This window comes from Astatotilapia calliptera, chromosome 12 (genome assembly GCF_900246225.1).
Source record: "Astatotilapia calliptera chromosome 12, fAstCal1.2, whole genome shotgun sequence".
Lineage (NCBI taxonomy): Eukaryota > Metazoa > Chordata > Actinopteri > Cichliformes > Cichlidae > Astatotilapia > Astatotilapia calliptera.
The window spans coordinates 23,407,541-23,432,221 of NC_039313.1; the positions used below are offsets into that span (position 1 = coordinate 23,407,541).

At 39.5% G+C, this 24,681-nt stretch overlaps 1 protein-coding gene across 1 annotated transcript; it reads right to left on the reverse strand.

Moving 5' to 3' along the window:
* Window positions 1-355: 355 nt before the first annotated feature.
* Window positions 356-21,910, reverse strand: LOC113033770 (type I inositol 1,4,5-trisphosphate 5-phosphatase-like). The gene is made up of 17 exons (XM_026187859.1): window positions 21,577-21,910; window positions 20,716-21,266; window positions 13,000-13,041; window positions 12,091-12,191; window positions 11,725-11,812; window positions 7,865-7,928; window positions 7,221-7,324; window positions 6,935-6,987; window positions 5,631-5,750; window positions 5,370-5,454; window positions 5,175-5,270; window positions 5,009-5,083; window positions 4,638-4,711; window positions 4,441-4,552; window positions 3,353-3,421; window positions 3,218-3,274; window positions 356-1,985 (listed from the first exon to the last, which is right to left on the reverse strand). The coding sequence occupies exons 2-16, from the start codon at window positions 20,773-20,775 to the stop codon at window positions 3,230-3,232; spliced, it is 1,188 nt and encodes a 395-aa protein (XP_026043644.1). The 5' UTR covers window positions 20,776-21,266; window positions 21,577-21,910; the 3' UTR covers window positions 356-1,985; window positions 3,218-3,229.
* Window positions 21,911-24,681: the final 2,771 nt, after the last annotated feature.

The window sequence follows — 24,681 nt, forward strand, 5'->3', positions numbered from 1 at the left end:
CTCTTCTGACCCAAAGTAACCACAGTTTTTTTACAGGAACTAAATGCAATAACACACGCAGACACTAATGTAAAGCTTGTGTTACTTCGATAGGCTAAATTTGACATGATCTGACATTTTTTTAATGTGATCAACACAAAAGTATATATATACAAATATAAGTGAGAATATAGTTTACTTATAATATTTTTATAAGTCATTAAAGTCATAAAAAAAAAGTAACTTGGTATACAGATAAGACAATAGATACCCTGTCAGGGTTAACTGCTCTCAGGAAATGAGGTCATTTACATAGTTTACAGCCTTTGCTTTCCCATAAGAGGCGTGACTTGATTGTAAACACAAAAAACAAAAGTGCAACAAAGGGTGATACTTTATTTACAAAAATGAAATATCACAAATGTAGTGTTTATAACCAGCTCCACTCCTGTGACAAAGCATTTATCACAAACAGACATTTGCGTTACTCTTTCTCGTTGTGATGAGGCTACAGTCACACTTTACAAACATCATGCCAAAGTTCTGAATCTGGGCATCAAAAAAGCATGAATATAGGAAAATGCTCTCCCATAAAACACCCAAAAAGCAACAAACACACTTTAAACAGAATCCATTAGTCAAAATTGTCAAAGCCTTGTTAACTCACACATGATATTACTACACTGGTACTGCAGTAAGAGACAAGGATCAAAGATAAATGCAATAATTCAAAAGCAAACAGCGCCCCCTCTGTTGAGTGTGGGTACACAGGTGTGATTATGCACAGGATTTTTTTTTTTTTTTAAATTCAATTTATTTGATGCCAGGTAATCAAAACAGACGTTCTTCTTAACTACAGCTGTAGGTAAACACTACAGCATAACTACAGCGTGATTCTTTTTGGCAATGAAATACAGCTGACGCTGACCGCAGCAGGGTGATGTCTGACCAGACATCCTGCATAGTAAACTGGAGGAGGACAGCTCAAATTAATCGGAGAAGAAATGCAAAGTCAAGGTAATAAAGCACTTGGTATAATGTGTATAATACAGCTCGGGAAATAAGAGAGATACACAAGTTCATTTTGGATGCTGCGGTAATCCATTCAGCTCTCACCACTGCTGCTAAAATGTTACCGGCCTTTTTTTCTTTTGCCTGTCTACTTTCATTTCATCATAACACCACTATTAAAAATCCAATCTGTCATGGCTGGAGCTGATGTGTATGAAGTAGCAACCTGTATGAAAAAAGGAAGGAAATCTGTCACAAATCCTGTTTTATCAGCGGAGATCATCCACACATGACACCTGGAAGCAAAGACAGCTGTGCTTCCCTCGTCATTTAAAAAATGCTATGGTGATGGCAAAGCAAAGATGCATGTACTAAATAGAGCATAAAAAAACTAACTAAAAGCGTGCACACATGGCCACGAGGGTTTGATATTTCCCTTTTCAAGACACCACTACTACACAAAGTGTGGTTCATCATATACCCAGTACTCTCCTGAATCTTTTGTTAATTGTTGCTTAAGTTGGGTGTTTTAGAATATTTAAAAATGCCTTTAGTTAGGGCCAGTAAGAAATGAGTAAATTGACATTCATACAAAGTTTGGTTATTTTCGACACTGCCTGTAAAATGGACGGCATTGAAAAAACATGAAATACAATCAATTGAGCTAAAAATGATTTTTAAAATTCTTGATGTGTCTCATGAATGTGCAGCTGCAGGTAGGATTTGCAGGATTATCCCTGGTGACTCCGAGGTTTCGGGTAGAGGGGACTTATAAAAAATCCCAGAGGAAGCGGTGAATAGGAACAACTCTCAAAAACTCTTGACACGTCTTGATAAATCTGGGTTACATGATACAAGAGCTGTGGTCAGCAGTGTGTGGCAGGGAGCTTAGCTGAGGCTGAGTGAAACGCCGGCTTATTTTTGGTGGCTGATGGGACGGTTGTAGTGGAGAACAATCACACTGATCAGCCTCTGAGGATGCTGTGGTTACAGACCTGCAGCAGACAGAAACACACTTTGTAAATGAGCACTGAAAACCCTTTCTAATTGTTGTTCACACACACATTGTTGTGCACGCACACATTCACACAGCTAACACACTCTGGTGGCTACATCAGGGGCAACTCGGGGTTTAGCATCTCGGCCAAGGATACTTCAGCATGTGGACTGGAGGAGTCGGGGATCAATCTACCGACCAGCAGACGACCTGCTCCACCACCAGATCTTCAGCTACTGTTTAACCAGTGTGGATTACAGTGCAAATACAGGACACAGTGGGTTCAGACATCTAAATGCTATTGTAAGAAAATCAAGTCTAAATTAGCGTACATAAGACTGACTGTCCTGCAAAAGCCATTTCTCAGGTCAATGAGGTAAAATTAACTATGATTTTTAGTATCATTTGAAATGTAAACGGTTACATAAAAAGCACACCTTGCAAGAGCTAAAATGTAGCCTCAAAGTACTAGCGGTAGGCTAAACCTTTCATATGCTTTGAAATGTCAAAAACAAAAAAGGTGATGGTTGTAGCCTCTTCAAGCACTCCCATTGTGTGGATCTCATCATTTTGAAGCTTTCTGAAGAAGGACAATCATGAAAAGGCAGTTCTTCCTTAAAAAAATAAATTGAAATGGCAGCAAAACAAAATCATGGCCATAAAAATGCCAATATACTGCCCCGCACAATGAATGTGTCTCCAGCCAGCCATCCATGTGGTAATTAATGAAAAGCAGGCCAGCATTAAACCTAATGTGTAGCCACAGTGACAGCAAAGAGGATTCAATAGACATAGATCAGCGAGAGTGCAGATCGCCTGCACTCCAACTACGATGTGCACAAAGGATCTCTTATGTCCCGCACGCATTACTCTTAGTTCATATCCCGACTCCACTGGGCCAGTAGGGTTATGGCTCTCCAGGGACCAGAGAAAGATTACTGCGCTCACTCTCTCACACTGAATCCATTCACTGGAATTACCACATCGACTCAGCTGCACTTGCACATGCAGTACAGAACACACACACACACACACACACACACACACACACACACACACACACACACACACACATGCAGTACAGAACACACACACACACACACACACACACACACACATGCAGTACAGAACACACACACACACACACACACACACACACACACACACACACACACACACACACACACACACACACACACACACACACACACTCTCAGTGAAACTTCTTACCATTTAGAAGTATCAGATGTGGTCATTTGTCTTCAGTGAGAAGGACAAGAACACAGGCTACAGAAGAAAACAAAACACATCAGAGTCCGTCCACATGGCTGATGTGCACAACACACTGCTTATGTAATCTGTTACCTTATGATCTCCCATACAGACATTAGGACCCATTGTGTTGTAAACAACACTCTTCTCACCATCGTCTCTCTGAAAAGAAGAATGAACTTGAAGATCATTTATATGTAAACATAACGAACAGATTCTTCTTAAATTATATTAAGTTAAATGTTGAGTATCACATTTGTGTGGGCTGGATTATGTTCATAGTGGATTTACATCACATTACATATTAAGGGTTATACAGTATGTGTGCACGAATGTAAAACCGTGTCCAGGTAAATACTTTTTTAAATTGGCAGTGTGAGTGAAGTGTCGTGTAGTATTAAAAAAATTTGTGTGTCCTCTAACATCCTGTGTGCTGATTTATTTGTAAAAGTCTTAATTTTCTAGTAAAATCAGAAGAAAGTGACGTCCATGCTCTGCTTGCATGCTGTCCCAACGGTGTGTAAGACCAGCCAACATTTCTTTAGAACCAGAGCCCACTAACTTCAACTAACGACCATCTCCCACACAACACAGACTCCATCACAAACAAGACAAGAAAGAGAAGTATGCGAAGCCCGTTGTCTAATGACTTGTGATTGACAACTTCTTATGCAATGAAGATGTAGTTTTACACCAAAGTTAATCCTCAATTTCAAAATATGATCCAGAACAATCCCAAAAACTCAGGAGGACTTTTACAGACTTTGGCTCACAGACTTCTACAGGAAAAGAAGTCTTTTTGCAAACACAGGTATCACCATCTGTTAGCTAACATTAGCTTTCCTGCAAAAACAGACAAACTGCAAGCTACATATTGTAGCGAAACACTATCTTAAATAGATAATGCTAGCTAATTTTTTTAAACCCCTAGAACTGCTCTGGCTGATAAATTAACCCGTCACTATCAGCAAAGGTTTACGAACTAACCAGAGTCAGAGTCATGCAGCATAATTGGTTAACCTTAAAATGTTGCTAACTAATGCTACTGCTAAAACACATTGACTAGAAATGTTGGCTGGCTAGCTTGCCAAAGTGCTTCCTTAACACGTCATGCTAACTCACGTATTATATCAAATTGTGTTCTTGTCATCATGAAATGATGTGATTGTGCAAAGACTCACCCTGTGGATTAAATCTTGGGCTGTATGTGACATAAGGATGCGATCACACCAGGCAGGACAGCGAGTGTTCATGTACTGGGTTGGTTTAGCATGCTCTTCACTGTATGGGTAGCTGAGCACAAGACAAGAGGGGAACAAATTCTTAAAGCATGAAAAGTAAATGGCAGAAATTTGCAGCAAGTAGCAGAGTTACAGACCTTGGTGGAAACTTGATGTCCTCTTCCCTAATAACATCATCGAAGGCTGCAACTTCTTTGTCATACTTCAAAAGCTGAGGGAAAGAAGCCACTATGGTTACAAATGACTACAAACGTCAACACATGAAAAACAAGCATGATGTGAGCGAGTGCAGATTTAACATGGGGGATAATTTGGGTTACTGCTACTAATGTTTCTCCCTTTTTGTGTTTACTGCGCTGTCATTTCTTTGAAGTATTCCTGCTGATGGAATCTAAAATCTAATCTAATCTAAAATCTCTGAAGACAGGTCAAACTAAGTTTCCCTTGAGTTTCTCAGTAGTGCAACTGATGATATCTTTATGGGTGAAAGGTGAGCTTGTGTTCTTACTGCTCTGCCATTGTCCTCTCTGAAAACCGCCTGGTGCAGGTAGGCGAAAAGCTTCTCCTCAATTCGAAGCAGAACCTAGAGGTGAAAAGGAGGCAGAGAAAGTAACTTTTGAAGCAGATAATTCTGCCTTTTCTTTTTTTAAACGAGATTCTCTCGTTTCAATCACCTGGTGGTCGTTATCCTTTTCTTCATATATGATTCTCTGCACTTCGTTACTGCTGTCCTTCTTCACCATCTGCACATCGGCAGCAGTGGACAAATCCTGGTCAAAAAACACAAACGAGAGGGTTTATGTCAAAATTACAGACTGGTACATGATTGCAACACTTGAACTTTGGGGAAAATGAATGCTCTTGCATACCTGGACCAGACTAAGTGTATCCAGACGGAAGTTGAAATCTCCAAACACAAAGAAAGGCAGCACAGTTTGCCGACTGTCTGATATCCTGGAAAAATAAAAATACTACCTTAAGCCATAACACAGGGTTTTAATTCTTAATCCCAATGTACTTTGTATGTGTTGATTCTGTTAAAATGCTAATTCACTGGATAAGAGGAGCTACATGATAGCACATTTTGAATATTATGTTTTCATACAGTAGCGTGCAGCTGCTAGTCTCACCTGCTGATGACATATCTGAGAGCGTTATTGCGGTTGGCTGAGTAAATGGAAGGACTGGAGTTGCAGGCAATGAGGTTAGAGGCATCATGGAACAGGTGGACATTTACCAGGTCTAGACCTCTGTGAAAACACCCCCGACACACACAGGCAAAAGAAGGTGAGTTGTGGCAGATGGAGGGGAAAAAAACAGGAAACAATCCGATAACTCCAAAGCCTGACATCAGATAGGTGTGTATGTGAGTCTGTGTGTGAAATAACAGGTGTCTTTACAGGAGCTTTCTTATCAATGAGCACACTTGGGTTAATGTTCAGTCTACAAACAAGTGCAGTTCACTGGCTCCTTTTCTTAGGCTGTCACCAGAAAGCAATTAATGAGCATCTCACAAATGAGCTGTGTTGACTCACAGTATGATGCTGTGGTACATTCGATTTTGAGCTCCTGTTGTTCCAGTCCCAAGGTAACAACACAGCAGAGCAAATACTGACTACTACTATGAAATTAAAACCCTGCTCACCATCCTATAACATGCCGAGTCTAAGCTCCCAACAGAGCACCACATTAAATTAATTATTTATATTCTGTGAGTGTAACCAGTGAAGTAAAGAGGACATTTTTGTCAAAACAAAACCCAGAAGATATTAATAACTGGATGATAAGAAACCACAAGGTCATCGGAGCAGCTGAATGTGAGCCTCACTGTTTGTTTTATATCAGCTTTGATAGATCAAAGTAGGTTTTAAATGTCCTCTTAGATGTTTACTGAGTAAAATTTTATTTGCTTGTCTTCAAGGAACTACAATATTTGACCTTCAGTTTACTGAGGGATGCCGAAGCATGCTTTAAAAACAAGTATGACATAGTGGCTAACAGTTGCTTTAACTCCAGCAGTTATGGTTCCATATTGTAGGAGCTTAAACATACTGATACCAAATACTGTAAAAGATGGACAAAGCCAATGTGGACATACCAAATATGATTTAATAACATTTTTTTTTAATTATTATCAAAGGTTAGGTCCTATCAGTGAAATGTATACCCAGCCCTCTGATGTGATGTCTTATCTGAACATTGACCCATGGGACATTTTTTTATTTATTTAACTTTGACAGTCAGTCAAGGACTTTGGGCTCATAACAATCTTTTACGCTGCTTTTCCAATCTTTTAAAAACAGGCTACATATTTGTTCCCAAGGGTGTTTTTATTGTCAATGTATTTTTCCAAAAACGTCACCAAACAGCCACACATGAAAGTGTGTTCAACCCTGCTGGTGCATCACGGTGAAGGTGAGTGTTTGTTACGTACTGGTTGTGTATAATCCAGCGGGTCCTCATGAAACCCTTTCTGGACCACTTGAACTGCAACAGAGGAAAAACTGGAGTGAGTCACTAAACAGCAGTGAGCTGTGTCTTTAAAGGGCTAAATTGATAATTATTGATTCTTGCACATAATTTGTCTCATCACCCTGTCAGAGCAGGCAGACGGCCCCCCGAAAGCCCCAGTAGACTCATTTGTCCCAACATCTCCTTTGGCCCATGTTTGCCCCTCCCGACAGGCATACCCAGATGCACAGTCATGCATACATACTCACATCAGGCCAGAAATTCTTTGGGAATTTTTCTTTCTCCACGGTGGTGACCCTGTCCAGAGAGCCCATATACCTGTTCTTTTCCAGCACTGCTTTAAAATTCTTAACTGTGAGAGGCAGAGCCAAGGAGGTGACATGTAAAAGAGTGAGAAAACATGCAAACAGCAATCAATAAACTGGTGTTAACCTCATCAGAGGAGCATACATGATGAGCAAATCTATAAGCGGGCCATTAGACTGTGTTCGGCGAACAACAATCGTTTCGGGCCACGCAGCGAGTGGCAGCTTCGGGATGTTTATGGTCCTTCCATAAGCTTTTCTGAGGAGCTTTTTCACATCTAACGTGACTGGACTATGCAACAGCAAAATAGCCGCTCCACTTTAAATTCGAGTTCTTTGCAAATAGGAGACGTAGCCTTCAAACTGCCAGCACAGTTTGCCAGAGAAATGTCCAACAATTAAACACCGACAAGGATTTTGCAACAGCACAACCGACTGCACCAAAGGAGGGAGGATTCTATCAAAACAATGCATTGAGTAATAACCATTGGTGCGTTCCAACACGTTGTTTGGAAAATAAACTAAATTTAGCACAACATGATGAATGATGAAATAGGAAATCCATGTAAGCGTTGTGTTTTTTTTACCATGAAAGTCATACTGTTGTATATTTTTCAGTGCCTTGTGGATGAAGTACATGCTCCCCAAAGCCTGTGGATAGAAAAGATATAGCAGTTACAATCAGTTTTAGGTAAACCACTTCAAAAAAATCATAGTGAAACTGGACTTTTAATCGTTCTGCAGAGGCTTTTGGTTTCATTCATCCTCTTCAAAGAAAGCAAGAACACATGGTATGCTTTGTGCATTGGGAATGTATGACACAGTGCATTGTTACTCTCCAAAGAGATGGCAAACTTTAAGTAATAAAGTATTTCCAAGAGGACGTATAACTGCACAGCACATCCACGCGCTGCTTCTGAGACACGCACACTTCAGTACCCAATCATCCCTGACGTGGGGCTGACTATTTTTAATGTACTAACTGCCTGCTCCACTGATCTGATTAATCGCGGCCCGTGAAATCAATAAAGACAGAAAATTAAAACCATTTAAAAGGTATTAAGCAGTGAGCCCGCTGTCTGCCAACACCGCTGCTGCAAACTGGGAGCTGAAGAAAAATCAGCCGGCACTCAAGAGGGCTCAGGGCGTGACAGACCGCGGTGACAGACACCCCCCAAACACACACACACACAAATCCAGCCGCTACATGAGAAATTTCTCCCTGAAGAATTCATTTATCTTCAGTGCCAAAGTTGTCCACAATAAATAAAATTAGATATGTCTCCGTGTTTGTCTGCGAACTGCAGTTGGTGACCAACTTGTCTGAATGAAGATTTAAGCAATGAGTTATTTAACCGAGTCTGAAATTGTCCTTAACTTGTATAGCAGCTTGTAGACTCAGGAAGGAAGTCAGATCCCACTGAAGTTATGTTGGCACTTTTTTCACAAAATTGGGACATTAGAAATGTACTCTAACAATTCATAAAACACGAGATGGCCAACCCTTTTCGCTTTGTTTATGCTAGATTAGTAACAATGTTATATACTGTAAAGTATGTGCACACACGTCGGCGCACACAGAGGCACATTTCCCTCCTCGTTTTCCTCCACATACTCTGCCAAACACCTATCTTCATCAATCAGGTTTGTGCACAGTTTAATAAAAAAATATTGACTTACAAGTGATTTTTTATCAAAACACCATTTGTACTGGGAATTCATGCAAGTCTTCCCCCTCTGCTTCTGCAACCCCTCTGAAAAGAGAACCCACCACCCCTCCCCAAATTCTCTCATGGCCGTATAACTGATGATCGCAGCCAAGGGGAAACAAATTGAAAATCAATGCAGGTGGCACCGACGAAATGAGAATGAGGCATTAGGTGGGGTGGGGTGGCTGCAACCCTCCCAGGGCAAACAGCGGGGGGTGCAAACACTCAAGTGCAGAGGAAACTTAGTCCCGGCTGTCTTCTGCCCCCAACACACTTTATTTATTGTGTACAAATAGGCTGGGATCAATAGTTTTAATCTAGAGTTAAATGTATTGACTTTGGCCTGTCTCTACTCTCACCTGGCCATTGAGTTTCCCCTTTTTTACTTCACGCACCTTCAGTCTACAGATGCAGCCATTGACCCCTACTGTCAAATGTTCAGCGTGAGGGTATCACCTGGGAGGAGTGTGGGTTAATACTTTAAAAAACACTCTACTGTGCAAAAGTCTTGAGCTGACTGTCCTTTCTTTCCGTTTTGCTAAGAAAGTGGGAAAAAGGCACTGCGATTTATTGAAAAATGTGCAAACATGCATGGAAAAAACAGGTTGAACAATTCAAACAGCTTGAAAGTGAATATTTGGTGTGAGCGCCTCTATTCTTCAGTACAGCCTGAACTCTCTTAGACAAGCTTTCTTGTGTTTTTTTTTTTTTTTTAGGTAGTTTTCAGGAATAGTTTTTCAGGCTTCTTGAAGGACATTCAAAGCTCTTCTTTGGATGTTGGCTGCCTTTTGTTTTGCTCTCTGTCAAGATGATCTCACACTGCTTCAGTAATGCAGAAGCCCAAAATCTGTCCAATACCACTGGCCAAAATGCAGTTCCAGCCTCCCCCTGGTTTACAGATGCAGTAGACACTCACTGTCGTTCTTCTCTCCTGACCTCTGTACATACTGACATATCCATTTGAAGCAAGGTAAGGTCTTTACCTTACAATATATGGGCTTTGAGGCAACTCTTGTTGTGATTTAGAGCTATATAAATAACATTAAATGATTTGACTTTCAGATGCTGTTGATCTTCTGTATATAGATTTTTTGCCTGACTCTTCAGTTTCCTCTCTACAAAGTATGCCGAGACATGTTTTTGGCTCATAGCTTTTTCGGACTCAACTTGTTGATACAAAAATAGAAACAAATAGTAGGATTGCAACAGGCTGCTAGTAACAAAGTGCCTAAAGTTACAATTTAAAACTGGTTCTTTGCTAAGCTGTCCATAACACGGGCTTATCCCTTGAATTTCATGGCTTTTTAAAATCTTGAATGATTCATAGGCGAGTGTTAAGAAGCGTAACAAAAAACCAAAACAAAAACATTGCCCTGACTGGCCTGAAAATAAGCAAAAAAGCAGCCAGTGGTTAAAGAAAAACTTTAAAAGCTCGTCAGAAAACCTGGGGAACTATTGCTCAAACAACTTTTAAAAAATTACAAGAAAGTCTGGTTCCTCGAAAGTGAAATAAAAAAAATGAGGGGTGAGTCACAACTTTTGCACTTCCAGCTAGGGGCAAAATTTCTAGGAAACTAATACTGTTGAACCAGTTAAGAGCCACTGTGAACTTTAAGAAATCATTTTCATTACTTTCTAAGAAAGATATTAAAAACTTGTTTGTATTACATGAGGACAATAAAAACGAAGGTGCATACAGAAAACGTCTTTCATAAAAGGTGTGGACGATGAGGCTTAATCTGTGACTGAACAGCATTCCAGCGAAAGACCAAGGATTCAGCTCATGACATTAAGAAATGCCGGGAGCAGCATGAGATTTAACAGACCTGTCTTTAAGAGCACCTCCTCTCCCTGTGCTCATATTGCGCAACAGCTTTAGCGCTGTTTTGTGCTTCATCTTTGAGATCAATGTCACTTACACAAGGCTGTTGTTTTGCACATCTAACATTCTGCAGTGAACTGAAAACTGACTCCAGCTAGGAAGTACTACTATAGTATGTTCAGATTTCAGCAGATTTTATTTGCAATGTCCTGATCTTTAACATGATGATCAGAATAACAGTTAGACTCACAGAAAAGTCTGTTTGGGCAGTCTGTGGCAACCAGTGTTGGTCAAGTTACTTGAAAATAGTAATTAGTTAATAATGACTAAGTACTTGTCCAAGAAAGCAATCCTGTTACTTTACTGGTTACTTATTTTCAATAGTAATTAGTTACTTTATTACTTAGTTACTTTTAAAAAACATGACACACAACCTGAATATGTAATAACACAATAGACCTTTTCACCCTAATTCTATTTTTTCTGCATAATCCATCATGTAAAATTGAATCAAATGAAAAAGTCTCTTTTAAAGATTGTTTTAATCCTTTAATTTCATGCACATTGCATCAAGCAAAAATGCAATTATATGCAACTGTCTTTAACATTTAAACCTATTTTCTGCATATTGCAGCATAGACATTAAAATAATGTTTTGTGTTTACACTCACACTTTTAAATAGATGCCAGTAAAACACAGCAAAAAATAAATAAAATCAAAGATTGCAATGCAATCTGGAGTCAGTAAGCACGTTTTTTGTTTCACTGTGTTGCGTCACTCTCAGAAACTTCTGATTTTCCCCAGCAGAGTGCATTGAATGCATCCACTTATCATTGTGCATTAACATGTAAGAGAACTCCATCTAGTGGAAACACACAGCAACTACTCTGTATGAAACGTTTTTGTGTTTCTTACCGTGAAGCTATCTTCTACTTTGAACTGGTTGTCCACATAAATGCAAGACCTGTCAAAGTCTTTCATTTCTTCACTGGACTCGAGGGTCCTGGTAACAGCAGAGCAAAAAAGTATGATCACTGCACTGGAGGTTTCTTTGTATACAGATCTAACGAACTAAGAGTCCTCTGACTACAACTATACAACCATCAATTAATGTTATGTTTTTAAATAAAGATGTAATGACTTGACTGGTTCTCGCTTCTTGAATGACATCAAACCGTAGATGGTTTTCATTTTTTTGACACATTATAAGGAACTGTTTAATTGACAACAATGAATCAATGGAAATGGCGAAATGCATTATAATCAGCATATTAATCCTACCAGAAGAAGTTTTCTGCATGGCCCATGTTTAACATGTAGTCCTTTCCTCCAACCTCCTGGAAGTGCAGGGCAATGAACTGTGGCTTGTAGCTCTGGATAGTCTGTTATAAAGCAAAGCAAACAGTCTCAGTGCAACGTACATGCTTACACTAAAGAGCACTGAGGGGTGTAGAAGGTCAATAATGATTGTTACAGGATGAAGGCAACTGTCCTTTAGAGAAGGGCTGGTAATGCTATCAGTTTAAGTACTGGATTGCACCGATGACGCACATGCATGCACACGGCTGAGTTGTAGTTCCTTCCGTAAATCTATGTAACCACATCGGACTGACTTCATGAAACCATATGTCTCTCACATCTCTTACTGCCTATCCCTCTTCATCTGCTATACATCATCATCCTCACATGTCGCTGCTTGAAGGATGTAATTTCTTAACATAAAACCTCTTCGAAACATTAGCGTTTTCCACAGAATGTTCCTGCAAATGTTTCATAATATAATCCAGTTTAAAAAATTAAAGATTTCTCTCTAGGGAAGACTCTTAATTTGAAATACAAGATACACAAAGTATGTCCAATGTGTGGGCAATGCAAATCAATCAGCACATCTTAAATATTTGACCATTCAGTTTGTCTCGATTGGTCTTTTAATTGTGATTTTTGAATTTCAACACTACATCTATGAATGGAGGCCAGGTGAAGGTTTACTATTACTGACTATCGGTGTTAGTCCTTCTGCAGATATGTTATCAGTATTTACAACTGTATAATAGAACAGTGGACAGAACCAACACAGGTTTCGCTTCCTAGAAGTGGCCATACTCCCCACAAAAACCCCCCCAAAAACATGAAATATCACATTCTGAAATCTGTAATATTATTATTGCAACATGCAGAAGCTCAGCTTACCTTGTACAGTTGTTTTAACCATTCACTTTGAATTTCACCGACCTATGAAATGTAAAAACATACAAACAAACATATATATATATATAATTTGGGCTCAGATCAACACATTTTTTCAGTACATCTGGAAATCAGAATTTTTTTCATAGGTTTTTTATTTGTAGGTGTCAAAAATGGACAATATTTACTTTCCCGTTTTCATCATCTATGAGAACATGATGTCCCTATTTAAATTTCACAGATCGTGAGGCTAAAGGCAGCAGAGGTTAACCAATTTGCAGTGAAGAAGAAGAAACTCATAACACTGACAACACAATAGATATTTAATTCATGTTTTTTCCTTTTAAATGTTATTTTCTCCCTCACTTGCACAGATATAATCATATAACACTGCTATTGCAATGTCTCAATTATCACAGTGCCATGATAACAGTATTATTGTGGACAATTATGTATGTATGATATTATGATATTATTATGTAAGTATGATATCATCTGAAACAAATGTACAAAATATGTTCTCCTTCATTTCTGTCAAACAAAGCTGTATGAAACGTTTCCAGCTGTTAGTATCGTGGTTGCTAGGCAACCTGGGCAGCGCGACAGAGGCTAGACCGTCCCATTTCACAAGCCTACAAGCCTCGCACTTCCGGCCTCAGCGGTCTTTGAGTACGTATTTTATGCCTGTTTTATTTTCTCTTTTTAAATATTTTTATGACTTGTAATCTTATGTTCAGCACTTTGTGAATCTGTCTTGAAAGGTGCTGTATAAATAAAAATTTATTTATTTATTTATTTATTTACGCGGCCCTTGAGGACCGTTAAGGCTGCAGACCCTGAATTGGGATACAGCCTGTCGCTACCCGATCCGTACCAGAAACCCGATCGGTACCCCGCATGCGCAAATCTTACGTCACTTCCTCTCTTTGCCAACATTGCGACATTCAATATATTTGAATGATACGGTTAGCGCCCAGTTAGCACCTAGCATTTCTCAACAGCTCTGCCTCCTTTTCGACTACCGGGACATTTAAACAATGGATAATCCATATACAAACAAATTCATGCTTTTCTCCTCAACAGAGAGCATTCCCCGATTGAACAACAGCGCCGTAAAATAAGAAGAATGGCGCCTAATTACAGAGTTAATAATACAGACTTTGTAATGTGTCATGTAAAGATTCATGAGCCAGATGAAGTGTTTACTGACAATTGACAGTGATAGCGGTTAGAGCAGGGCGATATGGCCAAAAATATTTATCACGATATATATATGAAAATTTGCGATAACGATATAACTGACGATATAATTGATGGGAGACAAAATACAACTCCACAACATTACTAGCGCAAAAAGACAACCTTCCATTTATTTTCACTTAAACAAGAAGCTGGTTTTTATGTACATTAAAGCTTTATAAAAATGTAACAGTGCAAATGCAAATTCCTTGCTGAAAGTATAACCAAAAGGCATTTCCAGTAGAAATAGGCTGACATATCCTGAGCATAACCATGTATAATATCCACTGAAGTTAAAAAGAGGTGCTTTGCAACATTAAACTGCAGTGTGCAGTACATATTTTTCAGACCATAAGGTGCACGGGATTATAAGGAACATTAAGCAAATCAAAGCAGTCAGATAAATCAAACTTTATTCAACTCATTCTTCTTGCTTCCTCCACTTCTGTACCATTGATTCATTAATGTTGAATTCTTTGGCAGCTGCTCTATTCCCATGTTGTTGCAGTATAACTAACCTCGTATCGTGGATGGATCATCTCAGTTGTTATCCTGACTGAAGTTTGGTCCGTTTACAGCATCCTGCCATGCGATTGCATTTGTCTCTAACCATGAGGAACCTTCACGTTAACTTTTATAAGTGGAAAAGTGTTAGTGTTCGTCCTCCAGCTTCACTGTTTATGTTATGCTAACATAGCTGTGTCGCTACCGATCACGTAGCACATCATTATATACCAGCTAGCCCAACTTCAGTAACCCTACAAACGTCACTGCTGTTTAGTTTCCTGTCTTCATTTATGTTGGAAGTGATAGCAGAGCTGTACGTTTGAATTTTTTCAGAAATCTCTCAGTTAGAACATGCTATATCATGCTTAGGTAACTAGCGAAACTAGCGAGCTAACTTCCGCTAGCTTCCTGCTAACTTCTAACTCCGTTAAATGTAATAACTTTAGTTTTCATGGATGCCTGGAAGTTAAACTTTATAGTTACACCTGGTAAAGCAGCAATGCTGATTGTTTTATTAAAGATGAAAGAATTTAGACAGTTTTTAACTCTCAGTGATGCTGCAGTGTTGTTTGACCTGAAGAATACAGAGTTTAGGACCCAGATTACTCCCAGATTTAAGAGCATCTTAGTCCGACAAATATGACAATAACGACGGCCGCTTGCATGTTCTGCAAAAAATGTGCTTTGTTGTGTATCTGACGGACAAACACCAAACCAGTTCCACATCACGGAAGTTGCACCATTTTTACAAACCAATTCTGGTTCACCTGTTTCACTCAACAATCGGCCATGTGCGTATGAAAACAAAGGCACTGCGCATGCGCGTTTTACTCCCATTCTATCGCGATATTTCATTTTCCTATCGTTGCCTAACATTATACCGGTATTACCGTGAACGGTATAATATGGCCCAGCCCTAATAGCGGACATCATCATCATTATTCCAATCAATCCTCTCCACACAGACAAGCATAAACACACTCAACTATCACTAAATCAAATTTAACACACGTTTGTAATGACGCTAATTCAGTTTACAATAGGGTTCATTCGCTTGGTGAGCAGTATCCTCGTACACTGGGGAGTAAACTGCCATTAAACGAACAGAAGAAGAAAACCCCTGCACATGCGCGGTACGGATCGGGTAGACCCGATTTGTACGGTCCGCACAGTTTTTTTTTCGTTTTTGTCTACATTATACTGAAATGTTTCATTATTGGAAACATTTTAAGAGATACTTGTTATTCTTAACATCTTAACAGGTACTCTGACCCGTAACTATCGTAAAACGCTTCGACCGAAAGTAGACACCGTTCGCGCATGCGGGGTACCGATCGGGTTTCCGGTACGGATCGGGTAGTGACACAGTCGGGTTATTGTCTCCCCAGAAACATTTTGCAAGTGTTTTCTGAAGTTGCATTCCATTTGGCCTCTCAGGGCCACCGTATCATTCCCCTGCGTCATGACCCAATCTGGGCTGTCAGACAGATGGCCTCACATTTGACTGTAGAATACTTTTGCATACAGTAGAGTTCATTGCTCAATCACTGCAAGTCCCCCAACAACCTCTGGCTGCAAAAGAATCCCAAATCATCATCCCTCCACCGCCGTGCATGACAACTTGTATGAGGTCTTTGCTGATACGCTGTGTTTGGTTTTTGTCAAATGCGGAGCTGTGGATGGCGAAACATCTTCATTTTGGTCTGGTCTTTCTTAAGGACATTGGTTGAGAAATCTTGTGGTTTGATGAGATGCAAATTTGCAAACCAAAGTTGTGCTGCCATGTTTTTGTCAGAGAGGTTTTCTCCTGGCAACACAAACAAACCGTACTTGTTCAGTCTTTTTTTAATTGTACTGTCATGAATTTTAACATTTAACATTCTAACTGAGGCTTGTAGAATCTGAAACCTAAGAATCTTAGGTTTTTATTTGCAATTTCATTGCATTTCATTTCAAGATCATGGCTGGTGTCTTTCTGTCTTTGTTAACATATGCCAGAACATCTTCTTTTATAAAGGTGCTCACACTTGCTGATGATCAGTTAATCAAGTTCATTTAGTTAGCAGCACCTGGCAGCTACTTCCCTACTTAATTGCTATGGAAGCAGTAAGGGTACACTTAATTTTAAATATACTGCTTTACATTTTGCAGTCAAGAAAATGTCACAGACTTCTGTTAGAATAAACTAATTATTTATTTTATACAATTATTTTTTCTTTATTTTACTGCTATGTATGACTCTAACAGGGCACTTGGTTCACAATAGTTTATATTTCATGTGCCAGATTAGTCGTACAGTCCATGGCCTGATCTATCTAGCATATAAGGTGTGTGTTATATGTTTTTTTTTAAACCCATTGACTTAATGTTGCAAATGCTCATTTCATCGTCCTATGAAAAAACAATTATGCCCGAAAGATTGCGATTATTGATCAAATATGATACTGAGTGAAAGAAAGAAAGATATATGGACAATCTCTCTAGGGGACAACAGAAGTCCCCTACAGAGAAATGTATGGAAACATGCACAGAGCTACAAGTGCAAATTGAAGTAAAAAAATAAGTGACTAGTAAATGTGACAGAAATGGTCAAATTCTTTTTAATGCTTAAGAGTTACATAACTTGCAGCTTCAAATATTCCACCTAATTCTTACATGGAGTCCATAAATGATGATCAAATGATGATGTATTTTTGCTCATTTATGCTGCCCAACAGAAGGGACATAAGGACAGAAGTAGAAACCTCAGATTAATGCAAAACAAAGAAAAGCTTCTGTATTTAAAATTGCACTGCCATATCAGCTAATGGATAATCAGCTCAAATGGAAGTCAGGAAGTCATCTCAAACTCTGAGCAGGTTAACATAAACATTAGGGATTTCCTGGAAACATTATCCTGTGCCATGTACAAGTACAGCTGCACCTGTTGCAGTCCAGCCAACATCAGCTTGTCATCTATGAAGGTCTGTGTCTTTTTTCATAGACAGTTGATATTCAGGTTTAATAGTAAAATGTTACTCAAAAAAGTCAGCAGATAAGCCTTATACACAGCTAAAGAAGCCAAACAGGTTCAGTGCTTCCAGGTTTAGAAAAGCAGGCAGATATTTTAGATGCTACATGTGAGGTGCTGTACCCTGACAATACTGATCCACCCATCTCATCAAATAAAATTCTGTTTTCATCCCATGATTTTGTTGTTGCTGTTTAAGGTCATGTTTTGTTAACTTGTATAGCTAGTAGCTGGTACTACCAGGTAAAACAGTTGTTTCTTTTGCCACAATCTTCAGTCTTGTAGTTCATCAATTGATACCAACTTTGATCATGTACTTTCTTACAGTGACACTACTGGATTTACAGCCCAGAGTAGGCGCAGAGTAATATGCAGTCTCCTGCAAGGCCATTTTTTTCCCTAGCACCTGAGAAATGACTTTGCATAGTGCATTTGCATGCCAGGGATAACAGCGACTCAGCCATTGTGACCGATAGGACTCCTCTCACGTCAGCCTTGCTCCAAACACTCTGTCCACCAGCTGTAATACATTTGCATTTAGTTGACATACTTTTAATTTATACTTTCTATAGACGTGACAACGTTAAAAACTGGATGAGGAAAACTTACAACAACCAGTTGGACACTTTATTTTTTCTTTCTGACCAGAGCAATAAGCAAACTGTCAGACAGCAGGCATAGTAGAAATTAAACTCTTTTCTTTGTCTATTGTTGTAATCTGCACTGCAGCACTTGTGTGAAGCTGTGGTCTTTTTAAATGTGCTATAGAAATACATTTTGATTGATTGATTGATTGATTGAATTAAACAGGCTGATTAAGTTGATTGGTCTTGTCACAGAGTGGTGACCACATCCCGTCCTATGTCAGCTGGGAATGACTGAAAATGAAGGCATTTGTTTTTATACAAGGGAAAATATATAAATAAGTATATATTTAGTCATTACACAAGCTCAGTAATAAACATGGTAGCCAAGATGGCAGTAAATATCGGTGAGAGTTTAATGTCTCATATGCTGAGCTGCTCTAACAGGACACTCAGCCAGCCCAGAACTGCAAAGGAAAAGGATTTACTCTGTCTTGTGCTGCAGGTCCTGCTCTCACCCAAAAGTTGGGTGAATAATTTAGGAACGTTTGTTTATAGAAATGAGAGGGCTTAACTTAAGTAAGTGGAAAAGTTCAAGTCCACCGCGGAAGATATTCATCTGTTTACATATCTCCCACAATGGGACCTGACATGTTTTCATTGGAGCAAGGTCTGGCAACCGGAAACGGGTCCTGAGCCAAATTTCCATGAGTCTAAGAGCTCTCCTCCCTGAAAGTTAAGCAAAGCCGAGGTAAAACAGAGAAAGAGCTGGAGCCCGTTGGGACAGTTAAATTACAGTTTAAATTATTTAATCTTGTGTTTAAAATGGTAGTTTTACTGTATGTTTTTGGACACATGCAAAAAAGTGAGACTGGGCTGTTACAGACTCATAGAGCTACCATGGCGCTCTAAATCTCCGCAGTTTTACAAGGCTGCTATAAACTGACTACTGAATACAAAACAAACACACTTTCCCAGTAGTGACATCATAAGCACTGATTTTACACCTGGGATTGATGAGAAATAGTATGGTTGCAATCTGAGAGGCAGCAACTTCATTACCCTCATAGAGGATCTGGAGGACTCCTGCAAAGGCACAGCTACCTTTGCAGACTGAGAGGATGCCAAGGATGTTAACTCAAATGAGTTAACATCCTTGGCAATAAATCAACTTCTGCACTAAATCTGTTATAAACTTTATGTAACCTGCAATCCTCTATTAAACCTTTGCTGACCTTAGTTTACTTTGGAATGAGTTATGCCCAACACTCAATGCAACTTGATGTTTTGTTCTGTGAATTATGCACTGCATTGTGTATGCATCTGTGTGTATGGAGATCATTAGGTTTGTACATGTGTGTGCACAGATGCTGAGCTGATCATTATCAAACAGCATCAAAAGTTTACAAAGTTTTCCAGCATGTAAATTGCACAGTATTGTGTTGGTGGTGGTGTTTTTGTTTTTTCTCGTTCACCTGTTTACACTGCACTCTTGTTGTTTATTTTATTTTTTATAGGAAAAGGGCAATTTGTTACTTCATGTCAACATGACGAGGGTTAAAGAGGTCTATTCACTATTTATTATCAGTATGAATGTATAATTGAATTGCAAGCATAACTGTAAACGAAAAAAAAAAACCACTTCTGAATGACAACATTTATTTGACCTGTGTGTTGTTATTGTTCATGTCTGGGTGTTGCAGACAGGTTCAGAAGGATTTGGTAAACGGTAAAAGGACTGGTTCTTATAGGACTGGTAGATATAACTACTTTATCTGAGCACTCAAAGTAGCTTCCCTCATTAAGAAAAGCACGCTCTTTCTATCTAAAATTCACACCCCGATGGATGTATCGGAGAGCAAATTGAGGTTAGCGTCTTGCCAAGGATGCTTGGCATGCAGACTGGAATTGAACCACCAACTTTCACGATTTGTAGGTGACCTGCTCTACCACCTGAGGTGCAGCCACCCGTTCCAGTCTGGCACGTGACGCGTCCAACAGGTAGCTTGTCTAATTATGAGTCAACTTTGACTGTTTCCTTTTAATTAACAGTATCTGCTGCTGACAGCTGACAAGGAAACATTGCTTGGTAACTTGAAAGCGTCTCATTACGAGGCAAATGTACGTCAATTACCGAAAAGCCCCAACAACAAACAAAAAAAACATAAAGCACCAGAAGAGCTCAGCTCACTGCTTACATCCTTATACCTATGATGTAAGCTAGCAATGTAGCCGATTCAATATTTAAAAAAAAAAAAAAAAACTTGCCTCCTACCCTACACCCTCCTACCGGCTTACTTAAGCCTATTAGCGTTTATATAATCCTCTGACTGTACCTTAAGTATGGTGTGACTTTAATTGTGATGCCGTTCTACTTACATTGTCAAAGAGTGAGCCGACGTTTGCGGTGACAAGCAGCACACCGGTGAACGTTTCCATGTTAACGACGCGAGCAGTCCCGAGGAAACTCCGTAGTAGCAGCAGCAGCGTCGCCAGTGATGCTCATGCAGGCCTGCGATCAACTCTGCAGGAGCTTACCGAGGCTTATAATGTGTGTGAGTGTCTGAGAGAGAATCTGAGTCGCGACTAGCAGCTATCCCTCACGGACGCCTTCCCGCTTCTGGTCCAAATCGTTTGCTGATAGCGGGCTTCGGTGTCGCACGGTTAACGTACGCCTGCAGAGAGGCGCTCGTCTTCATCATCGTCGTGGAGTCAGGGAGCAGGTAACAAGTTTGTGTAACTGCCCGTTCAGACGTGTGGATTTCCGCCTCCTCGGGATTAATTGGACTAGTAGGTTCTTAAGGGCTTCTTAAGCTGCCTGGACTGGGCATCTGTTGCTGACAAACCCTCGGAGAGCCTTCTGAAAGCGGGCGGTGTTGCGTTATGAACTCCTGGCGCTCCGCCCATTTGCTCCGATCGCTGCTGGTTTGCTGTATTCAATAAAATACAATACAAGTTTATCAGTGATAAGCCAACCAGCACTCAATAATAAAATCACCTGGAGGTAATCTCACAGCATTTGAATGTCACAGAAACCTTTACATACATACATACATGACTTGCTGTACAAAACAGCTAGCTTTTACCGCAACCACTCCTGAACCACACTAAGCATTACATTATTACAACAATGCTTTGTGAGGTGTTATAACCTAACATGTAATTTATAGACCACATAAAGTTTTTGTTGTTGAAAAAAAAAAAGACCTGAAAGGATTTTAAACTCGCAAATCAGCGTACCACAGTCTCGTTGTCTAAAGACACAAAACAGGAAGTTAGTGATCTCCTCTCTGTGTAGCACTTCTTTTCACTTGGGGCAGGTTGCTTTTCTTCAGCGCACAATCAAATTATATAACAGGTACATCTTGCCTTAATCTCACTTCCCCTTAGCTGTATGATCAGTGATTATACCCTGCTGCTATCACCATTAACTACACTGTAATGTGCAGTCCTGTGCCAACAGATGCATGACTTCCACTTTAGTCATTTTTCTTTAGAAAACCCGCCTTCTCCAGTATCTTTTCATCACCACAGCAGCATAACAACATTTCCCCATCCTTAGTTTCCAGTGGAGCCAGAAGCTATAAAAGACTTATTTGGAGTCGATGGATGTGTGCCATGTGGCAGGGTTGGACTCTGGCACTCCGTAATGTTGTTAGTGAGCTACTCAACCAAGGCATGGGTTACACAATCGAAAGCCGCTGTCTGCTTCCTCTTTCTCCTCCTCCTCCAAGCACTGTGTGCTTTATTTACCCGCATCAACGAATCCACTTGAAGCTATCGCAATCAAATGGTTTGGAAGGACGCCTCATTGAAAGGAGGAAGAAGTGGTTTATTGCAGCCATGGATTCTTGGATGAGGCAGTGCAGTATGAAAGTTTTCAGACCTTGTGGTTGTTGTTCATCTCTGTCTCACTTCCACAGTGCGTCTTTGTCCTGTCTTCCTCCCCTCATGGCAGATGGCTGTCCTCCCCTAAGCCTTGTCCTGCTAGAGGTTTCTTCCTGTTAAAAGGGGGATTTTCATTCCCACTGACACCAAGTTCTTCTTTTTAAGGGGGCACAATGTAAAGTGCTTTGAGGCGACTGTTGTGGTGATTTATAAATAAAACTGAACTGTCAAGTTTTCCACATTTTGTCAAGTTCCAATAATCTCAAATTCGATTCTGTCCTCCTGGTGCCAACCAGCATTTTACTGCACAGCTTCTGCTGCTCTTCTTCACAGGTATCTTTAACCTTTGCCCTTTTCAGTTCTCCATCCGTATGAAAGAGCTTGAATTCGTAAACAATGTAGCCACACATGTTCTAATGATTAGTTTCTACCCAAGCGATTAAAATGTAAACAATATAAACTTTATCATAAATAGCAATACTGCAATAAATTCTTATTCTTTAAAAAAGGGCAACCAAATGGTACGAGGAAGCAAATAGTCAACTATGAAAAATGAATTGAATATAAGGTCTCCATGTAGTTGGTAAGAATAACTGAATAATTAAATTATAGGTTGATTGGCCTTGTAGAGCCAATCATCTTCATAAGTCTAGACCCAGAAATAGCTGATGTTTATCGTCTTTCCATCAATCGACACCCATGAGATCAAGATGTTTTGATTTTTTTATGCATTCAAAATTCTTATTCAATCTACTTTAAAACAGGTCTGTCTTTTGTTTTATCCCCTCAGCACTTCTAAGAATAAATGCTTTAGTCATTTGGACGCATATCATGAGCAGGTATCAGACTAAAAGTGAGCTTATGACATCTGACTCTACTGTGTGCTGAAACTCAGCAAATATTTGCCCCCTTCCTGGTTTATTCTTTGCATAATTGTCACAGTTACATGTGTCAGACTGTCAAAAAAATATTTAATGTGGGACAATTATAATGACAAAACACACAATGTAGTTTTAAAATCGTGACTTAATAAATTAAGGGATAAAATCTACCCAAACCTATCTGGCTCTGTGTGACAGAGTGATAGTGTAAACCTAATAACTTGTTTTGCCACTTTTGGCAGCACGAACTGAAATCAAGTGTGTGATTACTGGCAATGTCTTTCAAATCACTGTGAAGGAACTTTGGCCGACTCGCCTTTGCAGAGGTTTTTTTTTTTTTTTTTTTTAATCAACCACACTGCAGGGTTTTCAAGAATGAAAGGCTTGTTTAAGGTCACACATAAGCATCTCAGGTAATCACATGTTTAAATCTCTTCAAATGTGCTGTACATTCACGCACTGATCCTTAGCACTAAACCCTGATAGGGAATAAATGCAAGAATACAGTGCTAGAAAAATAAAGATTCCAATCTTGATGCCAGACTGGAGGCATCACAACGAAAAACTATCCAGAAAGACAGAAAACAACAGCAAGTCAAGGCAATACTTATAAACATTAGATATAGTGAAAAAAAAACAAAGTCAAAAGTAGTGAACATTCTTGAACATTTATTTTTATGAAATGATTTGACATAATCTAAAACGACTATCCCTGATAACAGCAGACCAGTGAGACAAAGGTCCCAGGGAGAAACCAATGAGGCCGTCCACCAAGTTTCTTGAGTTCAAAGTAAAGCTGCAGTCTGTTCATGAAACCTCCTTGAGGCTGCTAAGTTAGGAAAAAGGTCATTGGTGAGGCGGGGCAGATAAACACAATAGCTTTTAGAGTTTACTTAAAATAAACTAGCCACTGTTCACTGCAATGGCAGGAAGTCAATGAAAAGATGTATTTTTAAAAGGTGTATGAGTATGTTTTGGTTATTTGCCATTATATCTATGTGTTTAGTGAAGAGACCCACTGTTATGATTTTACATCGCTACCTGCGTGACACAAGCCTTACAGGAACAATGCTGACGAAATTCCTAATAATCCCTTTTTCCAGTTATACATTATTAGCTGGAAGAAGAATAGGTGTCTAAATCTACAGACTTCCATCAGAGTAACTGTGGGTGCACATTTTCCACTTCATAATGTGAGCACTTGCACATTCAGTGGAGAGAGGAGAAAAAAAAGAAAAGAAGTCACAGACAGCATATCAGGAACACGTCTCAAGCGCAGCTCCTACAGTGGCCATGTGTTGATACAAGTCTTAATGTAAAACTCAATGTTTAAAATACAAGGTTTTTTTTTCATCTTGGAAAAAAGCCCATAAAAATATCTGAAATGTAACAAAATCTGGCACTGTGCCCTGAATCAAGGGTACAAGCCGGTCATGAAAAACCCCAAGTCAGTCACAGGTTTCAGCTTTAGAACAATTCAGTTTTTATCTACAATAACTCCTTTATACACCCAGGTATAATCAAGTCTGAAACGGAAACATAACATAAAAACATGACTGTAAAATCTTAAAAACAA

Coding starts and splice junctions, on each gene's coding strand:
- LOC113033770 (XM_026187859.1), bottom strand. CDS start 20,775: ATGGAAACGTTCACCGGTGTGCTGCTTGTCACCGCAAACGTCGGCTCA. Junction 5,455..5,630: donor CTCAGATATGTCATCAGCAG/GTGAGACTAGCA, acceptor TTATTTTTCCAG/GATATCAGACAGTCGGCAAA. Junction 3,422..4,440: donor CCCAAGATTTAATCCACAGG/GTGAGTCTTTGC, acceptor TCTTCTTTTCAG/AGAGACGATGGTGAGAAGAG.